Source organism: Euleptes europaea, chromosome 11 (assembly GCF_029931775.1).
Source record: "Euleptes europaea isolate rEulEur1 chromosome 11, rEulEur1.hap1, whole genome shotgun sequence".
In the NCBI taxonomy this organism is placed as follows: domain Eukaryota; kingdom Metazoa; phylum Chordata; class Lepidosauria; order Squamata; family Sphaerodactylidae; genus Euleptes; species Euleptes europaea.
In genome coordinates this window covers 57,734,626-57,758,284 of record NC_079322.1, presented here as the reverse complement: position 1 = coordinate 57,758,284, position 23,659 = coordinate 57,734,626, and the positions used below count along the sequence as shown (strand labels likewise).

The following is a 23,659-nucleotide window of genomic DNA, read 5'->3' as shown; positions in this document are numbered from 1 at the left end:
GTGTGCATAAGAGAGAGAATTACAGCACAGTTGTAAGAAAACTTACACCCTAGTCAGCTGGCTTCAGTTGACTTAGATGAGTGTAGTTCTGCTCAGGATTGCAATGTAAATTTGCCTGTTCTGAGACTCGGGGGTTCCTGCTTTCTTTTGTTAGCCAGTGTGGTTGGAGTGCTGGGACTGGGAGAACCAGGTTCAAATTCCCCCTCCACCACAGATGTTAGCTGGGTGACCTTGGGCCAGTCACACACACTTAGCCTAACCTACCTCACAGGGTTGCTGTGAAGATAAAATAAAGGAGAGAAGTCTGAAAGCCCTTTTGTGTCCCCATTTGAGGAGAAAGGCAGGGTATAAATGAAGCAAATAAAATAAAGAGCCTGTCCTTCCACTTTATTTCGGAGGTTGCCGAATGCCTCCCTGTGCCCACTCTGCAAATAATAATTTTCATTGCATTTGAGCTTTCACCTAACAGCCTGAAACACATCAGAGATATTCCTTGGGGTGAGGGCTGCCATCATGAGACTTTTTCATCCCAATTAGTTGAAAGAAAAATATTAGAGCTGATATGTGTTTGTAGTGCCTTTATCCACCTCCAAAATGGGGATGTTTTATCTGTCTGAAATTTGATATGAAGGATCCCGTCCCATAAGGGAGAGAACAATACCCAAAACTTTATCTCACTTTGGTGGGAAACAGGAACAGGTGCACATGGAAATGCATTTCCCAATGAAACCAATTGGAAAGAATTAAGATTCCCAACAGCAGCGAAGACAACAAAGTACTAATGAGCAAAATTCACACTAGAACAAACATCTTGCCCACAGCTTGTTTGTGATTCCAAATTCACTTCTTCGGAAGTCAGACCCACTAAAACAAACAAGGCTGATACCTAAGCAAACACGTTTAGGTGTCACAATAACAGCAGAATTCTGCTGCCAGCAGGAATTATATATATTTAAGCAGATATCTGCAATGCTTTCCTGCTAATCTCAATGAATGGGTCATCCAAAATGTTTGGACAAGTAAATGACCTCCGGTGCTTTCCCCTCTGGGGTTCCAGTAACAAGAGGGTGCACGAAGTGGTTATGGAGAATTTAAACAATAGGAGAAGGAGAAGAAGGAGGAGGAGAGTTGGTTTTTATATGCCAATTTTCTCTTACCATTTAAGGAAGAATCAAACCGGCTTACAATCACCTTCCCCACAACAGACACCCTGTGAGGTAGGTGGAGCTGAGAGTGCTCTAAGAGCTGTGACTAGCCCAAGGTCACCCAGCTGGCTTCATGTGTAGGAGTGGGGAAGTAAATCCATTTCACCAGATTAGCCTCTGCCACTCATGCAGAGGAGTGGGGAATCAAACTCGGTCCTCCAGACTAGAGTCCACCACTCCAAACAACCATTCTTAGCCGCTCTGAGCCTGGCTTTGGCCAGGAAGAGCGGGGTAACAAATGGAAATAATAAATAAACCACTACACCACACTGAACCACCGCTAATCAACCGTTCTTAACCACTACATCACGCCGCACCGCTATACCACTCTTAACCACTACACCAGAGGGAATCTGTTGTATACTCATTTTTTTAAAAAAAACAACCTGGCCTTCTTGGTCTTTGGTGTGCCTCATTGGCCAAGTGAACACATCGTCCCAGTGTCTCTGGCTCACACAATCCCACACACTGACACCATCCTCCAAACTGCCCTTGGAACAGCGAACCGAGCACTAACCTTGGAGATGATCACCGCCATGGCCAGGTTCTCGGAATGGGCTGCCACGTAGCCCAGCATCATGATCCCAGGGAGCCGGACGTTCCCTCTGCAGCTGCCGATACAATCAATCACAGCAGCGACTCCCCCTGCATTCACTATCAGTTGAGAAAGCTGAAAGCAGGTAAAGCAGAGAGGTTAGAGATGCCACCATTTTGAGCACCTGTCCAAGACTGTATGGTCAAGTCACTTTTTTACCAGATGCCTTTAGGCCTACAGGGCTGCACAGTCAATCTGTTGATATAGAGACGATCAAAGCCTCTAATGGTCAGTCCATCACCCCATTTCATGCTTACAGAGGCACACAAGTTAGCAAAGCATAAATACAGTGCTATCAGGCTGGATGCTTCCTCTGTCCTACCCCTCCGCTGAGCAAAGTTCATTCATGTATTTGTTTATGTGTTTATATCCCATCTTTCCATTTGGCTCAAGTTTGAAGGCTTCCTCCAGTCTGAAGAGCGTTCCTCCGAATTAAGTGGCTCTTCTCTTGGAGGAAAAGCCACTTAACTTGGAAGAAGGCTACTTGGAGGAAGGATGGATCCACCCCAATGTCTTCTACTGGACGCGCTGGTGTGAACTCATTTTGCCCCATGGACACCTCAGAGTGCTCTTTTGCATGCTGATCTGAAAGCCACGGTTGCTAAGCAATGGGAATTAAGGTCTATGCACAAACAACACCTTGTGTGTACACATATATACACACACAGAGGCATGTGTTGATCCATCCTCTCTACAGAAGGGAATGGGCAAGCCAACAAATACAGAACATACATAGGCTGTGAAGTGGGGTGTAAGGCACCGCTGTTTATTTAAAATATATATATATATCGCCTTACCTCCTTGGGATCAAGGTGTTTAAAAAAGCAACAAGCAGTTATGCAAATGCATAAAATCAATCAGAACAATCCATCAGCAGGATCAAAACATCTTCCATGCAAGACACACAGCCATCCATATTAAACACAGAAGACACATCTCGATACAGAGCTAGGCATGCTTAAGATGATACCATTGCGCTTAAGCCCACCTAACCACCTGCTGGACTGTGCCCACACAGAATATGCCCGTTCATGCAATGAGCGGCCATAGACACACTGAGAAGTGCCGGCTGCAGCCTCTGCAGAAGAACTGGCCTTCTGGACGACCTCAGACTTCATGTTTTTGATATCAAATTTCTCATTCTCATTGAGCAAAGCTTGGAAATTATATTGATCAAGTCTTCCTTGAAATTACAAAATGGACTTAGAAGGGTGTAACTCTGCTTAGGATGGAACTGAGAGTTTACTAAGCCTACCCAGGAATCCTGTTGGTTCTTCTCCAGTGCCTTGGTCTTTGCTCCTCCTCCTCTTTACTGCCACAAGTTTTTTTCTAAACTACGGTACTCTGAACTTCCTGCCAAACTATAAATTCCTCTATATTTATACAAATCCCCCCCCAAAACCCTACCCAAGTACTAATATCAAAGGGGGAGGAGTAAATTTATCAAAGGGATTCAAAGTTGGGCTTCGCAAAAATAACGTTTGATGTGGCAAAGTTGTGAAGAATACAGCATCGTCACAAGTAGAATACCCAATTTTTATTTGTCACTTTACACCCTATTCTTCCTCCAAGGAGTGCAATGTGGCATGCTGGGACTTATCCCGCGTTTTGTTTAATTAGTATTAATTTTCAACATCAGCTGCCTTGATGGCCCCTTAGGAAGCCAGAAAGGCAGAGTATAAATTTTGTAAAATAAATAAACCTTGCGAAGTAGATTAGGCCGAGGCTCCATCACTCTGAAAGTCACCTTCATGGCTAACTTTGGGCCTGAGCCTAGCTTTTCTGCGTTCAAGATCCTATCCATGGCCATGAGTTCACTTAAATATTGCAACAAGGCTAAGAAAAATAGGTTTGGATTTTATGTACCACAGGCAAAGCTGAGCTATAAATATTGTACATTTTCCTCCTCTTCCTTCCAACTCTTTAAAATCGTGCTCCCGTGGGTCAGAGGACCCCCTAGAAACACCACAGGAGCCAAGATGAGAACAGCTGCAGTGAGAAGCAAGAACTGGTGCAAATCTCCACCCCCCCTTTCCTGCAAGTGGAAATGCCTTCCACAAACAGAAATGGAGGTTAGAATCCAAGGAATAATCTTATGTGGTGGAAAGTACCATCAAGACACAGCTGACTTATGGTGGCTCTGTAGGGTTTTCAAGGAAAGGGACGTTCAGAGGTGGTTTGCCATTGCCTGCCTCTGAGTAGGGACTCTGGACTTCCTTGGTGGTCTCACATCCAATATTGGGCTAGCCTGGGCCATCCAGGGTCATAGATGCCTACAAATGTTTACGCATCAAAACCAGTGCTTGGAATTATGTTTGGAAAGTAACTGGAAACCAGATGAATTTGGGTCACTGGTATTACGTGTACCTAGCAATCTATATCTCTAGTGGGTGTGGGCAAGGGAGATCTGCACCCAGAGTCTACCAAAGCAGCACACTTCAGTTGTTTCTGGGTTGGTGATCATGGTTCACCAACCAGATGAAAGCTGAGTTTCTGTGGACCTGCACATATTCACTCAGAAGCCGAAATCCTTTGAAACCCATGGGATGAGCTAAAACGATATGGTGCACAGGACCACATTCATAATATATTTGGCAAATATTCCCGATCCAAGACTCAGTTTACACTAGCGCTCCTCTGCTCTGTCACTGTGAAAGAGCCTTGGACAGGCATGACGCTCATCCCCTCTTGTTCTGAGGACTTCTGTTCATTCAAGTAAATTGCCATAAATGACAGATCTGGCTCAGCCTATTTAGCAGCGTTAACTCTGACTGAAATCGCTCCACCTCCGGCACCAATTTGGGGTCCCACATTCTGTAGACCAATTTCATTTTTGAGTAGACCAGCTACGCCTCAGGAAGGAGCAGAAGCCCCAGTAGCAGACATTCGGCACAGCATTGAATCTGCCGTTGGAAAGGGGAGCAGTGACAGGATTCGCCTCACGGTCAAATCCTACGCCGGAAGAAAGAAATCCTCGACTGAAGCACAAGAGCAGATCCCCTCTACGCACACCACGGTGCAGCCTGCAATTCAACCCTCCCCTCCCCCCTCTCCTTCAAATGCGGGTGCTTTTAGACACAGAGCGAGGACTCCCTGTGGAGGCCAGGCCCAGCGGCACAAAGGAAGTGTTGACGATGGTTAAGGATTCCCCAAATCCTTCTTCCTCCCCCCATGCCTAGCAGCATCGGAGCTCCCAAAACGGCACCCCTCAGATCCCCCTCATGACGGGGAGGGGGGAGATTCCCAAACACCCAAGAGCACCTGAAATAACTAGAATGTTAGATTTCAGTGTGGGGTTCAGCGGCTTAAATTGATAAACGCTCTCAGTAAGGAGACCCCTGTGTGCACTTAAGGGTGTTCAAGCCTCAAGAGAAAAGAAGCTTCCCTCCACTTCTTTTAACACATCGTGACATCTCTGGCTTTCTTTGGGCTACTTTTTGAAAGCCCTAATGGTTATGTCAAATTTTGGAGGCGATGCTGTAGGGAAGGGAGGTCCCACAAAATCTGCCAAAGAAGAGGAAGAACCAGTGGGCAAAACCTCCCGAGCTTTGACACACGGAGGTGTGCATGCATGTAAAAAAAAAAAAAGGTGGGTTAACACTTTCGTTCGTTCAGGGAAAGGGGTGCAATCACGTATTTGTTTCTGTTTGTTCTACCCCAGCCTCCATGTTGCATGTACTGCGCATCACTCGTACCATGGGGTTTGGAGAGATCTTCCCAGCGGTTCCCAATGGAACCAAGACTAAGCATTCAAAAAGAGACTGTTATCACCCTCTTACTAAGGGGAACGTGTTCAAATAAGGCTTTCATGCTGATTTAACATTCTGGGGAGTCCATGAGGCCACAATCCAGCAAACTGTTAAACACAAATAAGCACTCTGACTTCATTGGGCTTAATTGTACGTAAATGTGTTATTTGATGGAAGCTTTAAATTTTTGGCACTTCATAACTGCTTTCCAGACACTAGCCTCTACTTCCTAACTATCAAGAGCAATCTCTGCATGGACACCCCCTAACAGGAAAAGTGGATTTCGCCCATTTCTTTCTTTCCTATTTGTATTCCAAGCACATCCAATAACAGCAGCAAACATCCCCCCCCCCTTCACACCAGTGGAAATCCCACAGAGGTTTTTGCCTTGCTTAATGAAAAAATAATGCTGGGGATTTAAAATATATACATATATTTAAAGTATAAACACTAATAACGAGACCTTGTATTTGCATTCTGAAGGTTTTACCTCAGGCGTATGCCTCGCTATCTCTCTAATGAGAGTGGCTGCGTTTTTCTTGACGTATTCATCAGAATCCTTCAGGCACGTGAGTACAACAGGGAAAATTTCTGCTTCCACCACCATTTCTGCCAAATCCACAGAATGCTTCGCTATCTGGCTGAGAGCTGAAAGCACCTGACGCTGTGGTACATAGGAACCGATTGTTTAATAAATGGCTTATTGGGTAAAACACTTAACACGCACATGCACCCACACACGAGCACATTCAGAGCAATCAAGACAAGATGAAAAACTTTGCTTCTGACTGGAAAGGTCCCAAACCACCCAGAATGGTTACAAAATTCAGAGTCTAGCCACATTCAAATTTAACAGCAAAGCACCCCCCAAAAACCCTCCTTTTTATTGATCAACAATATTCGTTTTGCCTCAGGAACCCAGTTAAAAAGGAAAATACATTTACGTAGAAGGAAGTATCATTAGATTAATTAGAACTACTTCTGAGTAAATGTAATTTTGAATAAAAGCAGAAAAATATGCAATTGTAATCCAAAGCTGAAGGTACTGCTGCCTTTTAGAAATCGCTAGCTATGAAACAATTGTTTATTTCTCTTTGCACAAAGCCCACAGATCAGTGGCTGTCATTACAATTTTAATATTTGGAAAATATATCTTAACACACTGCTATTTTAATTAAATGGTAAAAACTATAGTACACGGAGCACAGTATTTTTGATCATTTTACAGAGTGCCACACAATTGAAAAGAAGGGTTGACTACTGTAGATACTCCTGTTTCTTGTACTATGACCTTCTGTAGGGAAAAGTCGATGAAAGAAGAAAAGATATCATGCACATTTTAGAAACTTGCAGCCAGACCCAAAGCTGACTTTCTAAATGGTGCTTTCCACTGAAATCAACAGACCAACTTCCAAATAAATGCTTTTAGGAATGCAGTGTAGCCACTTACAGAATACCAAACAACGTTGTTACTATTTTTCAGCAGTGCCTAGATGATGCACACTGAATGTACAAAAACAATTTTAGGTAGCATTCAAAAATAAGACTACTATACCTCAGACTTGCTCCCAGCTACAGAAACCTGCCCATGCAACGTTGGTCTGGGAGCCAAAGAATCTCAACACTTCCCAGATTTTGTTTCCCTCCTTCCTTTCTTGCCTGGTGTACAAAGTCACACTCAAAATATCCACTTCTCCCTTTTGTTGCAGAGATCAGTTAGCAATTTGTACTTTGGGGCAGGGAAGACTCCTCTGACAGGGAGGCATTTTGATATCCAGTCACAAATCGAAGCCCAGTCCCATTTCTTGGAGGGGGGGGGGAAGAGTTTCGAAAAGTACCTTCAGTTTGGCGTCGGGGTTGAGGATCATCTGAGCCAAGTGAGCAATAGCCCCCACGTCCACCACCGTCTGCGCCAGCTCCGGAGAATGCTTTGAAATATCACTGAGCGCTGAAGCAGCAATCCTCCTCAGGGCGATCTCGGGCTCCTGGATACAGAGCACTAAAAGAGGGATGGCTCCCGCATCCACCACCGCCTGTGACAGTTCTGTGGGTCGGAGGAAAGTAATTAAGCGACTATGGGTGACTGACCCTGGTGCGAGCCATTTTTCACCCTGACAGATCCAGAGGGGAAGGGGGGGAGAGGGGAGGGGGCATGTGGGTGGACTTCAGTGGCTGGACATCTGCATTTCAAATCAGCTCTCCTGGTTTAAAAAAAACAACAACACACCAATGCGGACCAATCCTCGGCTGAAAAGAACACAGGTCAATAGCTGGACCCCCATTTACATGTCCACATTTGAGGTAGATTAGGCTGAAAGGGTTTGTTACCCTGTGTGTGCGTGCGAGCCAGTGTGTGTTTATAAAGAGTAAGCAGATGTCAGCTGCTTAAGGCCTGACTGTTGTGCGGTGATCAATAGGCAAGCAGAGGTTTTTCTTTGGGGGGGGGGGAAGGGTTGCATGGCTAACAAAGAAAAGCCAAAAGGCTAAAATGTGGCCCCCCACCTTCCACAATGGCACTTTATATGACAAGCAGAAAAGAGCAGGCCTAAAATACAGTTCGGCATCCCTTTTGCACAACACCCGGTATATCATGTGCAAACCCCGGACATGCTCCTGTTTGACCATCAAAACACCTTTTTCAAAGTGCCCAAGCCACCCCCCTCGGCTTCTCCCCCTCCACTAAACCAGGGCCACAGACAGCTGTACTAAAAGCCCCCCGGAGTCGATGGCTTGCATCTTAACCTGAGAACCCACAATTAACTGATACAGTCGGTGCCCTGTTATTGCGGAAATTCATTACCCTCCCTCCGCATCTTTGTCATTAGCTTCAGTAGTGAAGTAGAAAATTATGGGATAGCAAAGGCAAAGGATTACGGGCAAGGGGCTGTTTGGGCGATGATGAAAAATGAACCCCAAACCCCATCAATTTCAAATAGGCCATTATAGGTTCTTAAATAAGGTTTTGTTCCGACGTCTCCTTGTTATGCACGGAGCCTCTTATCTTTAACATTTAACCTGCCCCTGCACTGCCATGGCAACAAATGGCTGTTGTAATTCAAGGACCCAACTTTGATTTTGCATTTTCAGCCCATCAATCAAAGCCTGCAGTAGAACTTTCCTAATCAGGTTGTTAGAACCACCGACTCTGTACAGTTTCTCTGCTGATGAGCTGTGTTCACGAAGCAATTATAGATTATACAGTCTAAAACGTACTAAGTGTTTTGTACCCACGCTGTTGCCAAACTAGCCGTTTAAACTAAATCTGCTTTCGGTGCACCTTGCATGACACTCCACTCTCTACATCTCCCAATATCTACCTCCTGTACTTAGAATGCACAGCTTTTTACCATGTCACCCTGTTCCTACATTTTATTCCTAATAGTGTGATGATAACAGCAAATGTATGTACTGTGAAAACCAGGCATTTCTTGTAAAACTGAATATGTGTATCAGGAAAGTACTTTTTTCCATTTCCAAAATATGCCTGATAGTACAATAGATGGATACATTTATTTATTTGCCTCACTTCATTTATACCCTGCCTTTCTCTCCCCCAGTGGAGAACCAAAATGGGTTACGTTGTCCTCCTTTTGTCCATTGTATCCTCACCACAACCATGTGAGGTAGGTTAGGCTTAGAGTGTTTGACTGGGCCAAGATCACCCAGCAAGTTTCTATTGCAGTGGAGATTCGAACCTGGGTCTCCCTGCTCCTACTCTAACCACTATACCACACTGTCTCTCATTATATATTTGCAATATTATCTTAGTTTTTTTTAAAAAGTGTGGGATAATGATTAGAGAATTTGGGCTATATCTTGGAGACCAAGGTTCAAATCTCTGCTCATTGTGAAATGCATTGGGTGATCTTGGGCCAACCTCGCCAGGGGTATTGAGAAGGTAAAAATGGAGGGAGGGGGAACGATGTATGTTGTCTTAATCTCCTTGGAAAAGGGGAAGGATAAAAATGAGATATGTGAAGAACAGCCTATAGCAGATAAATTCTTGCCAGGTAACACTATAGTTGCCAACTTCCAGGTAATAACTGGAGGTCCGCCAGATCTCAAGCCAACAGAGATCAGTTCTCCTGGAAAAAATGGCTGCTTTGGCAATTGGAGTCTATGGCATTGAAGTCCCTTCCCAAACCCTGCCCTCCTCAGTCTCCACCCAAAAACCCTCCCACCAGTGGTGAAGAGGGACCTGGCAATCCTCTGTAACACTGAGCTCAATTTGACTTGAGGGCGGCCAAAGGAATGGCAGTGACATAGTATGAAATTCTAGCAAAAGTTTTCTTTTAAAAATACTTGAAAACTGCTCGTATAACAAGAAGCAGAGTACGGTCTTTAGGATTAGCAGTACACCAAATTCCTTTAAAAAGAAGAAGAAGAAGACCCCCCAAAAAATAACTATACAAATGAAAATCTTACAAAGTGATCATGAGTGGATAGACCAGATCACTTTACAGCAGAACTTCCTCTCACTCTCTTGCTGTCCATCCAGATCATGGATATGCGGAAAGAGAAGGGAAAGGGATTTTGTTTCTGGCAGTGAGGAACATTTTTTTTAAAGCAATGTCTTCTTAGAGAAAGGAGAAAGAGTTTCATATATACACACATAACGTGGTGTATCATAGCTTGGTAAATCATAGCTTGGTATGTTTTGAAAAATCCCCCAGATTTGAGAAAGTGAACAAAAAGCACCAGGGACTTTAAAATTAAATCCTGCGTCTTAAGAATTTAATTCTGTGATACAGGATGGCCTTGCCTTAATTATACCTTTAGCTATAAACCATCTTGACGCAGGGGGGAAGGGGGAGAATGTGACTCTTTATCAAATATAACCACCAGGATTTACAAGCAAAATTTCAAACTCAGAGGCAATTGAACTATGAGAAACAACTCTAGACGCAAGGAGAAGCAGCCAAGAATGGCAAGGTGAAATAACAGGGGAAGATGCGAGACTCCCGTGGTGTGCTGTTATTATGGAGATTCTGAGTTCAGCTTCTGTTAGGGAAACTTTGAGCATCTTGAATTGAGTTTCTATCTAGCCCGCTAAATCAGCATTAGGTCAGGAGGTGAGGAATTACAGACTAAGCTTGTCTACATGGACACTGAAACCACTTAACACCCATTGTGAAGGTCTTTCTTTGAACTCTAAGGTGCCCTTTCCTCCCTGCTGGGATGCCAGCACCACTGACTGGGCTTATCATATTGCAGTTAGCTTTCCCTGGGAAGGAAAAAAACAAAACCAAAAAAAGTACGTCTAGATAAATCTATTCATCTTTAAGGTGGTGCGATACTCCTTTTTGTTTTTGCTGGAGCAGCAGACCTTCTGGCTAACTCTATGCTGCCGAGTGCCTAAATTTCAATGGTTTTTAGATTGGAATAACTCTCCGTGGGAGTGCACCATAACAGGGCAAACCCCTTTGGAAACGTCCCTGGTTGGTTATTTTTGACCATCTCCCTATGGAGAATTATCCTGTTGTTAACTGGGGTGCGTTAAAGGAGAGTTTAGCAATTGGCTGTGCCCTTCAGCAAACCTGATGTCACCCAATCAAAAGGCTGCCATTCCTACAAGAGGGAGGATTCCCCAGTTGGCCATGTGGTCAGCTTTGCATGCTGTGTATGGCCGTTTCCATGGACACAACTTCCCTGCGTGTCTGAATCGACTGCTGCTTCATGAGGAGAAAAGAGACGCTGCTCTCTAGAAACATGTTCTGGTAATTTATGAACTCGTTCTAGCAAGTATTTCACCCTGCCTTCTAGACTTCATCGTCTAGTGTGCAAGATAGAAACCTATTCCCTTTTTTATGTTCAGATATACTTGAATTTGGGGGGTGGGTTGTTTTTTAAAAAACACATTTGCTTTAGTAATTCCATGTTTTTCCCCTACCCTATCTGGATGCTTTGACATGCACACAAAAATCTCCAGCTACCTGGAAAACGGATTACTTCTGATAACACAGAGGAGAGTTTGAAACACATGGCCAGGGTTACAGTTTCTCTTCTTCCAGGGCTGCTCCTAAAGACATTCTCAAATGTTGCCAGCATTAACGTCACCTGCATTGTGTCTTGCTATATAGCCAAGAGCCCAGGATGCTGCTTCCTTTACTCCAGGATCAAAATCCTCCAAGCAGATCACCAGCGTGTCTAATGCTCCACAGTCAACGATCGCTTGGGCCAGCTGAGGCGAATGTTTCCCAACTGCTCGCAAGACAAACGCAGCTGCCTTCTTGTAGAAACGCTACAGGAATACCGAGGGGAGAAAGAGAGAATGGACTGCAGTTATTTGAGGCTTGTTTATAAATTTGTGTATAAACCTATCTGCTGTAGATGTGCACTTCGTGCATCTGATGAAGTGACATCTGGCTCACAAAAGCTCATGCTGGAATAAATTTTGTTTAGGCTTTATTGCAATTATGATTTGTTTTGTTTTGTTAAAGCAGTATGATAACATAAAATCTGATTTTCCCGGCATTTATTACTCCCAGTCACAAAACACATGTTATATCGAAAATGCAGGGTCATCTGCTGAAGCTGGAGGGTGAGAGATTCAAAACAGATAAAAGGAAGCATTTTTTACACAATGCATAGTTAAATTGTGGAACTCCCTGCTCCAAAATGTGGTGATGGCTGCCAACTTGGAAGGCTTTAAGAGGGGAGTGGACATGTTCATGGAGGAGAGGGCTATTCATGGCTACCAGTTAAAATGGATACTAGTCATGATGCATACCTATTCTCTCCAGGATCAGAGGAGCATGCCAAATAAATTAGGTGCTGTGGAACACAGGCAGGATGGTGCTGCTGCAGTCGTCTTGTTTGAGGGCTTCCTAGAGGCACCTGGTTGGCCACTGTGTGAACAGACTACTGGACTTGGTGAGCCTTGGTCTGATCCAGCAGGGCTTTTCTTATGTTCTTATGTTATCATTCAATTATTAAGAGGATATTTACAGGATTATGACAGCCACCTTGGATTATTGTGAGGATTACCCTAGTCCATTTTTTTCGGCACATTTTTCTCATGCAGAAACCGCAGTCAGACGTACTTCTAGAATCTCTACGTATACTGTCTCTGTTTCCTATGTTTCCCTCACGATTTTATTTTTTGGGCAAAGGGGGAAAATCCACATGGAAGGCTATGTCACTAGGTGGAGGACAGAGATGTATGTCCAGTGCCATCACTCAACAGGATCAGGCAGCTGGGGAATGACTAAAATTGACAGAGTCAAAGATGGCTTCCCCTTGACACTCTTCAATTACTCTGTAGCATTGAAAACCATGGTGACAACACATGAATTTTTTCTGCCATCACAGTGCGTGCATGCAGGTGAGGCGGGATGGTTGTGAAGATGGAATAGGGTTGCCAGATCCCTCTTCGCCACCGGTGGGAGCTTTTGGGGGCAGAGCCTGAGGAGGGCGGGGTTTGGGAAGGGGAGGGACTTCAATGTCATAGAGTTCAATGGCCAAAGCGGCCATTTTTCTCCAAGTGATCTGATCTGTATCGTCTGGAGATCAGTTGAATTAGCAGGAGATCTCCTGCTGCTACCTGGCAGTTGGCAACCCTAAAATGGAACTTACCTAGGGTTGCCAGCCCTGGGTTCAGAAATACCTGGAGATTTTGAGGGGTGGAGCCTGAGGAGGGCGGGGTTTGGAGAGGAACTTCAATGTCATAGAACAATTGCCATAGCGGCCATTTTCTCCAGGTGAACTGATCTCCATTGGGTGGAAATCAGTTGTAATAGCAAGAGGTCTCCAGCCACCACCTGGAGGCTGGCAACCCTAAGCCCATCCAACAATGGTGAAGGTGGAAGCAGGGAGTGGTAGATATTCTGGATTTAAAAACTGGTCACACAAGGTGTGATTTGGGGCATCTGACACAATTACATCTCAGGAAGGCGACACTAAATGGTCTCTATAGGTGCTGTCTGTGCTCTAATGCAGAAAATGATGTAGTGGTTATTCATATTGTAAGCCAGTACTAAAGGATGGAGAAAGATACCCAGAAATAGTCAGTGTAAACAGAGGCCTTGGTCTTGAAGCAGAAAAACTGCAAAGAATCATTGGTGGCAGAACACCAATAACATTATAAAGACTGAGTATACAATTATGTAAAATTGTTGTTGCCTACTCAAGGAACAACAATTTAAGATCATTGGCACTATTAGTAGTAAGTAGTTGCGTGTGCATCAGAGCATGCATATTATTACTTCCAGATAATTAGGCTTTAAGCAGGGGGCCATATTCAGAAGGATTTTTAATATCAGTGGGTAGAATCTTTAGGGAGGATCCTCTGTGCGATTCCCAGTCATTTCACTGGTGCCTGCACAGCTAAATTCCCAGTGGACTGTATCCTTTGTTGTTATTCAAAATGAGAGACTTCTGAAATAATACACATTACAAACAGTCACAGACACAGAGGCTGATACAGTTGAGCCAACGTGATTCACGTGTACGGAGCCAGCTCTGCGGTGACTTAACATTTCACAGAAAATAAGTCAACCAAAATTTATCAGGGGGATCGGTCCAAAAGAGCTGCTGGGACTATGGCACATTTTATACGCAAGCACATAGAAAGGTCTGCTCCAAATAGGAGCAGATGGTGTCAGAAGTGAAGTCTATAACAGCCCTTTCTCTTTATTAATTTAGCAGTCCTTTCAATCTTGGTTTCTGCTTTCTTGATGAAATTTATCCGAAGTAGCATTGGTACATGAGAATTTTTGGCTACCATAGGGCAAAAGGAAGCAGATGTCCAGTGGCACTTCAGAAACTAACAAATTTTATTCCAACGTAAGCTTTTGTGAGCAGAGCTTATTTCTTCAGGTGCCCGGTCTTCTGCAGCCCTGGCAGAACTCAAGAATGGGGCCTAGAATCACAGCGAGGGGGTTCCCCTGGCACTGTCCCCCTCCCCTTCAAAGGAGCGAAGAAGAGAGAAAGAGCCAGCCCCCCAGCCTACCTGTCTAGCCAGCCAGGTGGAGCTTGGCTGGACAGGGTGCCTTTCTCACAGCATGGCTTGGGACTTGGCTGGGCACCCCACTTGCCTGTACCCGATTGCCTCCCCCCTACTTCCTGAGTCTCAGACAGCACGGAGGTTTGTCAGCTGTTGCCTGAGTGAAGCCACCACCACTAAGACTCCGCAGCTGGCTTCTGGGCAGTGGTGCAGTGGGGCCAGTTGGCTTTAAGGTGGTGGTGGGGTGCCCCAGCATGGCTGTCCTGTGCGGAAGACTGCCCCTGTGCATGGGAGCTCAATCAATTCATCTGATGCAGTGAGCTCTGACTCTCAAAAGCTTATAGCGGAATAAATTTTGTTAGCCTTTAAGGCGCCACTGGGGTCCTGCTTAATTGTGCTGCAACACACTAACATGGCTGATCCTCTGGAATTATAGGGCAAACTGAACAATCCTAAACAAAGGAAAAGGTTTATGTAGGGGAAAGAGTACAAGATAGAACCAGATGTTCTAAGGAAATAAAGACAATAACAGCACACTAACGGTGCATTCCTGACTTGCGCCGGTGGCCAGGTCAAAAGTCCTTGTGGAGGCCGGCCAAGGCCTGCGTCTGTGTAAGGGCCCCCTGCGCTTTGTCTGGCCAACTTACGCCGGCATTTGTGGTCCCAACGCTGGCGTGAAGGCCTGGACGCCGGTTGCCGGCCGCTATCGCGGCAGCACCAGGCTGGGACGCCGACGGAGCCTTCGCTGGCTTCTGGACGCCGGCAAAAACCGTGTCGGCGTCCTGGGAGGCGTTCCCGGGGCGTCATGGCGCCGGCCTGGGGGCAGGGCCACAGTTAGGCAGCCTCCTAAGACATTCCGGCCCAGGAATGCCCCCTTTTTTCCCATGAGATACGTCTATGCAACCCTATGAGGCGGAGGTTTCAGTGGGGCCGAAACCTCCTTTGGAGGCAGCCTCGTTGCTTCCTAAGCCCGGCCCAGGCATTCCGCTCAGGAATGCACTGTAAAACAGCTAAAACACTGACTCAGCTAGAAATAGAAAACACAAGAGTGGAGCAAGTCTCGAAAAGTATCTGTAATTCCAAAGAAAGTTATTTCTCCATCGGCAGGGAAGTGTTCACTCTCTAAGTGAAGAAACAAAGCAAGCAGGATTGCCAGCCTCCAGGTGGTGGCTGGAGATCTCCCACTATTACAACTGATCTTCAGGCAACAGAGATCACTTCCCCTGGAGAAAATGGCCGCTTTGGCAATTGGACTCTGTGGCACTGAAGTCCCTCCCCTCTCCGAACCCCACACTCCTCAGGCTCCATTCCCAAAATCTCCAGGTATTTCCCAACCCGGAACTGGCAACCCTACATATCAGATAAGTCTTTCTCCTTCTCAGAACAGTAGCTCTGATCCACTGTGTTAAACCATAACTGCAACATCTCAGATGTTCTCAATGTCTTTTGCCCATGGGTGGAACAAATGAGTGGTTCCTGTCCATGTCTTGTTATAAAACAATCAGTCCTTCCTAGCAAACTCAGAATGAACAATAAAGGCTACTTTGGGCAGTCAATATACTACAGACAGGGGAGAAAATGGCCACTTTGGCAATTGGACTCTATGGCATTGAAGTCCCTCCCCTCTCCAAACCTCGCCCTTCTCAGGCTCCACCCCCAAAAATCTCCAGGTATTTCCCAACCCAGAGCTGGCAACCCTAAAAGCAAGCCTCTTTCCCACAATGTCTGGCAAATGAGATTGCATCTTTTCTGTCCAGCAAAGGGCAGGGGGAACCACTTGCTTTTTTTAGGAGAAAATAGGTTTAACAAAGGATTTCAGGTGTGTTGCACAACAGTCAGAGTTAAGGGTGTCAGCCACAAGTCTGCTTAAGGAAGAGACAGGAGAAGCCTCATCTCTTGCTTTGCTGGTGATTTTAAAGATTTAACATGAATTTAGCCTGGCAAAAGGGAAGTGGGGTAGGGGTCTTTTCTCCCTTCAGCTCATTTTCCTTGGGTTCACCTTTTCAACCAGAGACTGACAGAGGGTTCCCCCCACCCCCAATCTAGTACACCAACTAACTCCAAACTATGTCATGTATGTTATGCATGTTACATGATATCTCACAGTAATATCAGAGACACAATGTGGTATAGTGGTTAGCGTGTTCGACCAGGAACTGAGAGACCCAGATTTGAATCCCCGTTCTGCTATGGAAGTTTGCTGGGTGACCATGGTCTGGTCATTCTGTATCAGCCTAACCTACCTCACAGGGGCGTTGTGAGGATAAAATGGAGGAGAGGAGAACAATGTAAGCCGCTTCTGGTCTCCGTTGGGGAGAAAGGTGGAGTATGAATGAAATAAATAAATGAAGTAAATAAAATAGTAAATAAGCAAATGGTAAATTTTCAGCATTTGTCCTATATAACATTGCCAGTTAGTGAGCATATATAAAAAACGTTTTTTAAAAATATGTTTCATGATGCAAGCACTGATAATTATATTTTATATTTAAACACTATCATTTTCTAGACTTTCGTGTCTTGCAGTATGATTGATGGGATCATAGAAGTGCAGTTTCTGTGCATTTTACATATATTCTTAACGCGAACATCTAATTGCCTACAGAGCATTTCTGATTCTTTCATTTTACCTTGAAGCTTTTTCCAAACCATCATTTCATTAAACCGTTCAGAAAATAAAAATTATGAGTAATATACATCAGCTAATGAATTAAGAATAAAATCTTTTTTAAAAAAAAGATTCATTAAGTCACAATTATGGATACTTTCTATCCAGAGAGACCTTCTGCCAGAGAGATCCATGCACGTACCGTATGCAGCCCAACCATAACCAGAGACAAATCTAAAGAGTCTTGTTAAATATCTAATTAAGACAGGAGCTTTGACAGCTACGAATGACATGTTTAAGGAAATCATAGTTCCTTACATTCTGTTCAGCCAACGAATAGACAAGTTGTGGAAGAATATCCCCCTTCACGACCGCTTCTGCCAAATCATCATTGTAATTGGCGAGTCTCCCAAGAGCCAAGGCAGCTGTCTGTTGAATATTCGGAACCACGTCCAACAGAAGCGGTCTCAGCAGAGCCATGACACCTGAGTTAGGAGAGGAAAACCCATATAGTAATTAGAAAAAAACTGCTCCAAAACAATAAAATGCTAACTCTAAGAACGTCCAGGGAAATTTGCACATAAACCTCAACTGTGTCTACTCCACCAGCCACCAAATATGTGCCAAATAAGATCAAGAGACCAACTTTTCTGCAGAAGAGAGGACAGAACGAAACCTTTTCCCGAACAGAAAGTTCTCCACTTGTTTTCTAAAGCCATTCCCAAGTATCTGGTACAGGCGGTATCTGGTACTGGAGGGTGAGAGATTCAAAACAGATAAAAGGAAGTATTTCTTCACACAGCGCATAGTTAAATTGTGGAACTCCCTGCCCCAGGATGTGGCTCAGCGGTAGAGCATCTGCTTGGCATGCAGAAGGTCCCAGGCTCAATCCCCGGAATCTCCAGCTAAAGGGACTAGACAAGTAGGTGATGTGAAAGACCTCAGCCTGAAACCCTGGAGAGCCGCTGCCAGTCTGAGTAGATAATACTGACTTTGATGGACCAAAGGTCTGTGAGTAATGGGGAAATCTTAGAAGCCAGAGTGGGGGATGCTACCAGGATTCCCAGTGACTAGTAGTTCACGGCTCAGCTTGTACGTCATCTAATCCAATATTTAATATAAGCAAATCTACACAAATATACTTACCTGGCATACTTTATATAGGTCCCAAGGTTCAGTTTTGCATAGCAAAAAATGTGAATTACCTAGGCACATAATTTCTTTTGCAGAACAGAGTACACTGAGCCCTGAGCAAACTGTTTAAAATAAACACTACCCATGCCAAGTTCTTCAAATCCAGCAAGGGTCCCAGATCCCTTTTCAGCCAATAAGAGCACTTTTTCGTCACAGACGCACCTCACATTCTGCTGCTTGTAGTTTATTCAATCGCCAGTGATTCATTTCTTTAAAAAGTACATGGTGGAATCTCTTCCTGTGTTGCATTCTCTGACGCAAAGTCCCTGGTTCCCAGATGTGGCTGGGGCTGCTCACAGAAGGACGGAAGTTCTGCCGTGCAAGGAACTCACTGTACATGCCGCCCTCCCTTTAATTCTGCTCTTAATAAGAACAATGCAAAAATTAAAATGCATTGCGGGTTTGCTAAACTCAACCATGGATAGCCAAACAGGCCTCAAGTGGCACAGGGTTTTGTGGTACCACTAGACAAAAGGTTCACTGAGTTTGGCTAGGGTAGAAATCCAGGGCTGTCTCCTTCGACACTGTGCTGCCCTTTTGCCAAGTCCTCCAGACTTTTGCAGCCCAAGTATTATATTTTTGTGACTAAGTCCTCCGGTTCAGCAGACCCCAGGCAAAACTGCACCCAAGCAGAACAGGGGTTGACTATATACTGATTGCAGTCGGTGAATGAAGGAAGTATTTCTTCACACAATGCATAGTTAAATTGTAGAACTCTTTAAGTATTTGAAAGGCTGTCACTTAGAGGGCAGGGAGCTGTTCCTGTTGGCAGCAGAGGATAGGACATGCAATAATGGGTATGAATTATGGGCAGAAAGGTACCGGCTGGACATTAGGAAAAAAATTACAGTGACAATAGTTCAGCAGTGGAATCAGCTGCCTAGGGAGGTGGTGAGCTCCCCCTCACTGGCAGTCTTCAAGTAGTGGCTGGATGAACACTTGTCAGGGATGTTCTAGGCTGATCATGAACACATGAAGCTGCCTTATACTGAATCAGACCCTTGGTCCATCAAAGGGAGTATTGTCTACTCTGACTGGCAGTGGCTCCCCAGGGTCTCAGACAGAGGTCTTTCACATCACCTACTCGCCTAGTCCCTTTAACTAGAGATGCCAAAGGTTGAACCTGGGACCTTCTTGCATGCCAAGCAGATGCTCTACCACTGAGCCACGGACCCTCCCCTGCATTGAGCAGAGGGTTGAACTAGATGGCCTGAATGGACCCTTCCAACTCGATGATTCTAAATTACTTTCACCCCTGCCTGATACACTCTTACTGTGTGCAAAGGCGAGAACAGGATATCGGGCAAATAAAGCTTGAGATACTGCCTGGGGGCAACAGTTGGACTGGGTAGACATGTAGATTACTTCCCACGTTTGTACTTGTCACTGCCTCCCACGGTGAATGGTGTAAATTGTCTGAGAACAGGAGCTTAAGAAACCTGCGTTGCCGCCTCCCTCTCTCACCGCATCGGTTTTCTATCAGATGCACTGAAACCACCTGAAACACCACCTCTGCCAGCTCCTTGCCAACGGAGGACAATGTAAGAAAGGGCCCTTACATTCAAACAGACATTTTGATCTCAGTGAGAGCTTACCTGGAGTTGGGGGGGAAGGCCCATACAAACCAAATCCTTCCCCATAAAATAAAGAAAAGCAAAAAAAAATTCTAGGGACATATTGGCAGAAGATCAAGGCTTGTATTCCTTGTTAATTAATTTGAATAGCGACAACCTCCCAGCTGTGTACTCACAAACATTAACATGGATACGAATTTACCATTTCACCCATACACATGTCCTGAAAGGGTGAGAAAAACAGCCCTTTGATTGTGAGTTTGACAGGGTGATTAAAGGGTAATTAATCTGTGTTAGCAGCCTTGTGTACGCACCCTCCAGTTTACCTTAGCTGCATCTTGGATCCGTCACTCCCTAATAACCTAGGCACTAATTTATCCAACTAGGATGAATCATGAGCTATTTGGCAATTGTTATAAATTACAAAAAATAAAATATAAATGAAAGTTTTAAAAGGACTCTGCTCTAACAAACACATAAGTGGTCTTATTCAGGGAGTGCTAAACCCTTAACAGCCATTGTAAAATTTCCCAGGATGTTCCCAACACACTGATATGCCAGATCATAATAACGTCAGTTTTCTAAAGAAAAGTGCGAAGATTCTAGATATCCATGTTCCACTCAACCATTTTCTTTAAAAAAGCAGCAGCTCAAGCCTCCAAAGACTTTTCTAAGAGCAATATTTTGAAAATGTTAAATTATAAGTTATATCAGACTCTTTCATTATCCCCAAAGCATACACAGCAACGTGCCAACGACCTGTAAATACATTTTAATCACACTGAGTAACTTCATTGAATGATTAAAAGGCAGACAATGGATCAATTTCTCAAAAATGGTAAACATTACAAAAAGAAATAGCATTCCCAGGCTGTTACTGGGTTGCTGTTCTGAACATACAAACAAGCTCTAACAACAAATAACTGCAGTTTCGTCCCATATAGAAACATATGCAGATATGATAATGAAGAAATATAAATACAATGAAAAGAAATTCCATTATTTATTCCAAAACTTTAATGTGCGCCATATGTTGATTTATCAACCCACCGTAACTTCTTGGATGGCATTACATCACATTATGCTTACATATATTAGAAACTACTAATCTAGGGAGCAAACTCTATAATTTATGGTTCTTTGGGTAGCAATTACAAGGAAACGAGTCTTGGGGATTCAGACTTATTTATATGCTTAATTACAGTAGCTCCTGCAGCATTTGTGCTGAGTCAAAACTAGACAATGGTACGGTCCCTTTGTGAGAGGCTCACTCCGGAGTGCCGGGCTTTGAGACAGGACGTTCTGTAGTTAAGCAAAACCATCCAGAGAGATTACCCAAATTACTCAGCAGCAGTTTACAGCCAGTTTCTGCTAACATGCATTTCCGACATTAAAAAAAAAAAATCCCCACTGATCAGAGAAAAATAAAAGGCAATAGCCCATGAAGAACTGAGCAGCATGAGCAGAGGTTTTGAAATTATGGACAGTGCAGAGAGGATTTTCTCTCTGTCATTCTCTCTCACACACACAGACACACACACACACACACACAGACACACACACACACACACACACTGGCCATTTATGCAGGGTCAATTTTGATGCTCACTCAACGCTCTTTTTTAAAATGCGACTTTTAAAATCCCTATTCATGGTCCTGACCCTAAAAGAGAAATTCCACTATCACCCCCACTCGCCTGCTCCTTCTTTCCTTCCATTAGCCAGCCGCCGTTTGCATAGCTAATGCATGGCTGTGATTTTGCATGCTTCCTTGAGGGGATTCTTTGAGGTGGGGCGGAGCAAACACAAAAGGTCGCGTTAAAGGGGCTCTTAAGAAATGCAAAGCAGGTATGCGCCAGCTTCGCAGTCACTTCCTGAATGATGGTTCAGCGTGAAAAACTAAAATAAAATAAAGTATGTGGGGCACTTCAGCCTGGAACGATATATGATAAATGATATATTTCAAAAAGATCAAAAACTAGGGTTTATAGATAAAAAGTCAACTTTGGAAGTAATATTAGAATCAGAAAATAAAGGTATGATAGCTAAAATGTATCAATTAATCTTAGCTTATAATTTAGAACAAGAAAGAGTTAAAAAGGTTATGATTGCGCGGGCAGTAGATGTAGGACATGCTATCCAGCTGGAGGATTGGGTGAGTGAGCCTCTCACAAAAGACCGTACCATTGTCTAGTTTGTCTAGTGGGAAAGATTGTGGAAAATAGAATTTAAATTTACAATTGCAAGTAGTATAAGAGAGAACATGTATAAGATGTTTTATAGGTGGTATATATGTATATATGTACACTAGAGTTGCCAGCTCCAGGTTGGGAAATACCTGGAGATTTTGGGTGTAGAGTCTGAGGAGGGCAGGGTTTGGGGAGGGGAGGGACTTCGGTGCCATACTGTCCAATTGCCAAAGTGGCCATTTTCTCCAGGTGAGGAGGAGGAGGAGAAGAAGGAGAGTTGTTTTTTATATGCCGACTTTCTCTACCACTTAAGGCAGAATCAAACCGGCTTACAATCACCTTCCCTTCCCCTCCCCACAACAGACACCTTGTGAGGTAGGTGGGGCCGAGAGAGCTCTAAGAGAGCTATGACTAGCCCAAGGTCACCACCTGGCTTCATGTGTAGGAGTGGGGAAACAAATCAGTCATAATAGTGGGAGATCTCCAGCTACTACCTGGAGATTGGCGTCACTAATGTATGTATCCGTTAATATTTCCTCAGTGCCTGGAGGACATTATTTTGTTTGGATGGGAATGAGATGGGGACAGGAACAGCTTGTGAAAGGCAGACCTAACCCCAGCCTTTCCCCCTTGGTTGTCTCATACCCGAGGACTTCAATAGATGGCTTGGTGTGCGGGGAGGAATAAGAAAGTGGGGCTGTGAGAGGAGACTGGAACTCCTCCTTCCTGTCCTGTCAAACGTTTAGAGGATGTTAGGCATTTTTAAGTCTTCAGGAGCATATGGTTCCAAGTTCAGAGAAAGACAGAAAGCAAGTGAAAACGCTGCTACTTGATATGTGGCAATGGCTGGGTTGTGAGAGATACCAACACCCCTTTGGCATGAAGAGTGGCACCAGCTGCCTGTCATAAGGCATACTGAGGTCTAACATCCTGGGCCGTAACTGCCGAAAAAAGAATACAGATATTCTTTAAAGGCAATGCCTGAAAATATAAACATGGAAACAGGCTCAGTGCATAAATCACAATACAGTGGGAATAAAATTTGACAGGCAAATTGCTTGCCAATATCCTAGCTACGTTTTCATCTGAGGAAGTGTCTCTCCCCCCCACCCACAATACATACAGGCACACACTCCCATATGTCTGGACTTCAGGAGTGAGTTAAGAGCCCAGCATCTCCAGTCTTTAGTCAGCCCTGAGTAATATGACTCAGAAGAGGAAAGAAAGAAAGAAAGAAAGAAAGAAAGAAAGAAAGAAAGAAAGAAAGAAAGAAAGAAAGAAAGAAAGAAAGAAAGAAAGAAAGAAAGAAAGAAAGAAAGAAAGAAAGAAAGAAAGAAAGAAAGAAAGAAAAATTTGAGATATGCAGATGACACCACATTATTGGCAGAAAACAGTGAAGACTTGAAATGACTACTGATGAAGCTTAAAGCAAAACATACCAAAGCAGGATTACAGCTGAACATCAAAAAGGCAAAAGTAATGACTACTGGCGAATTGCACCACTTTAAGGAAGACAATGAAGAAACTGAAATTGCTAAAGATTTTCTATTGTGTGGTTTTTAATATCAGATTTATGTCCATTTATACCCTCTGAAACTAGA

At 44.2% G+C, this 23,659-nt stretch overlaps 1 protein-coding gene across 2 annotated transcripts in view; it reads right to left on the bottom strand.

Annotated features, from left to right (window-relative positions):
• SPAG6 (sperm associated antigen 6) overlaps positions 1–23,659 on the bottom strand; it is a 52,439-nt gene that overhangs the window by 17,249 nt on the left and 11,531 nt on the right. The window contains exons 3-7 of one of the 2 annotated variants that reach the window (XM_056857000.1): positions 17,420–17,586; positions 11,607–11,790; positions 7,388–7,593; positions 6,040–6,213; positions 1,723–1,875 (exon numbers count right to left, since the gene is read on the bottom strand). In XM_056857000.1, the coding sequence (XP_056712978.1) occupies positions 1,723–1,875; positions 6,040–6,213; positions 7,388–7,593; positions 11,607–11,790; positions 17,420–17,586 (884 nt within the window). The remainder of the gene's footprint in view (positions 1–1,722; positions 1,876–6,039; positions 6,214–7,387; positions 7,594–11,606; positions 11,791–17,419; positions 17,587–23,659) is intronic. The other variant, XM_056857001.1, reaches the window with a different exon arrangement.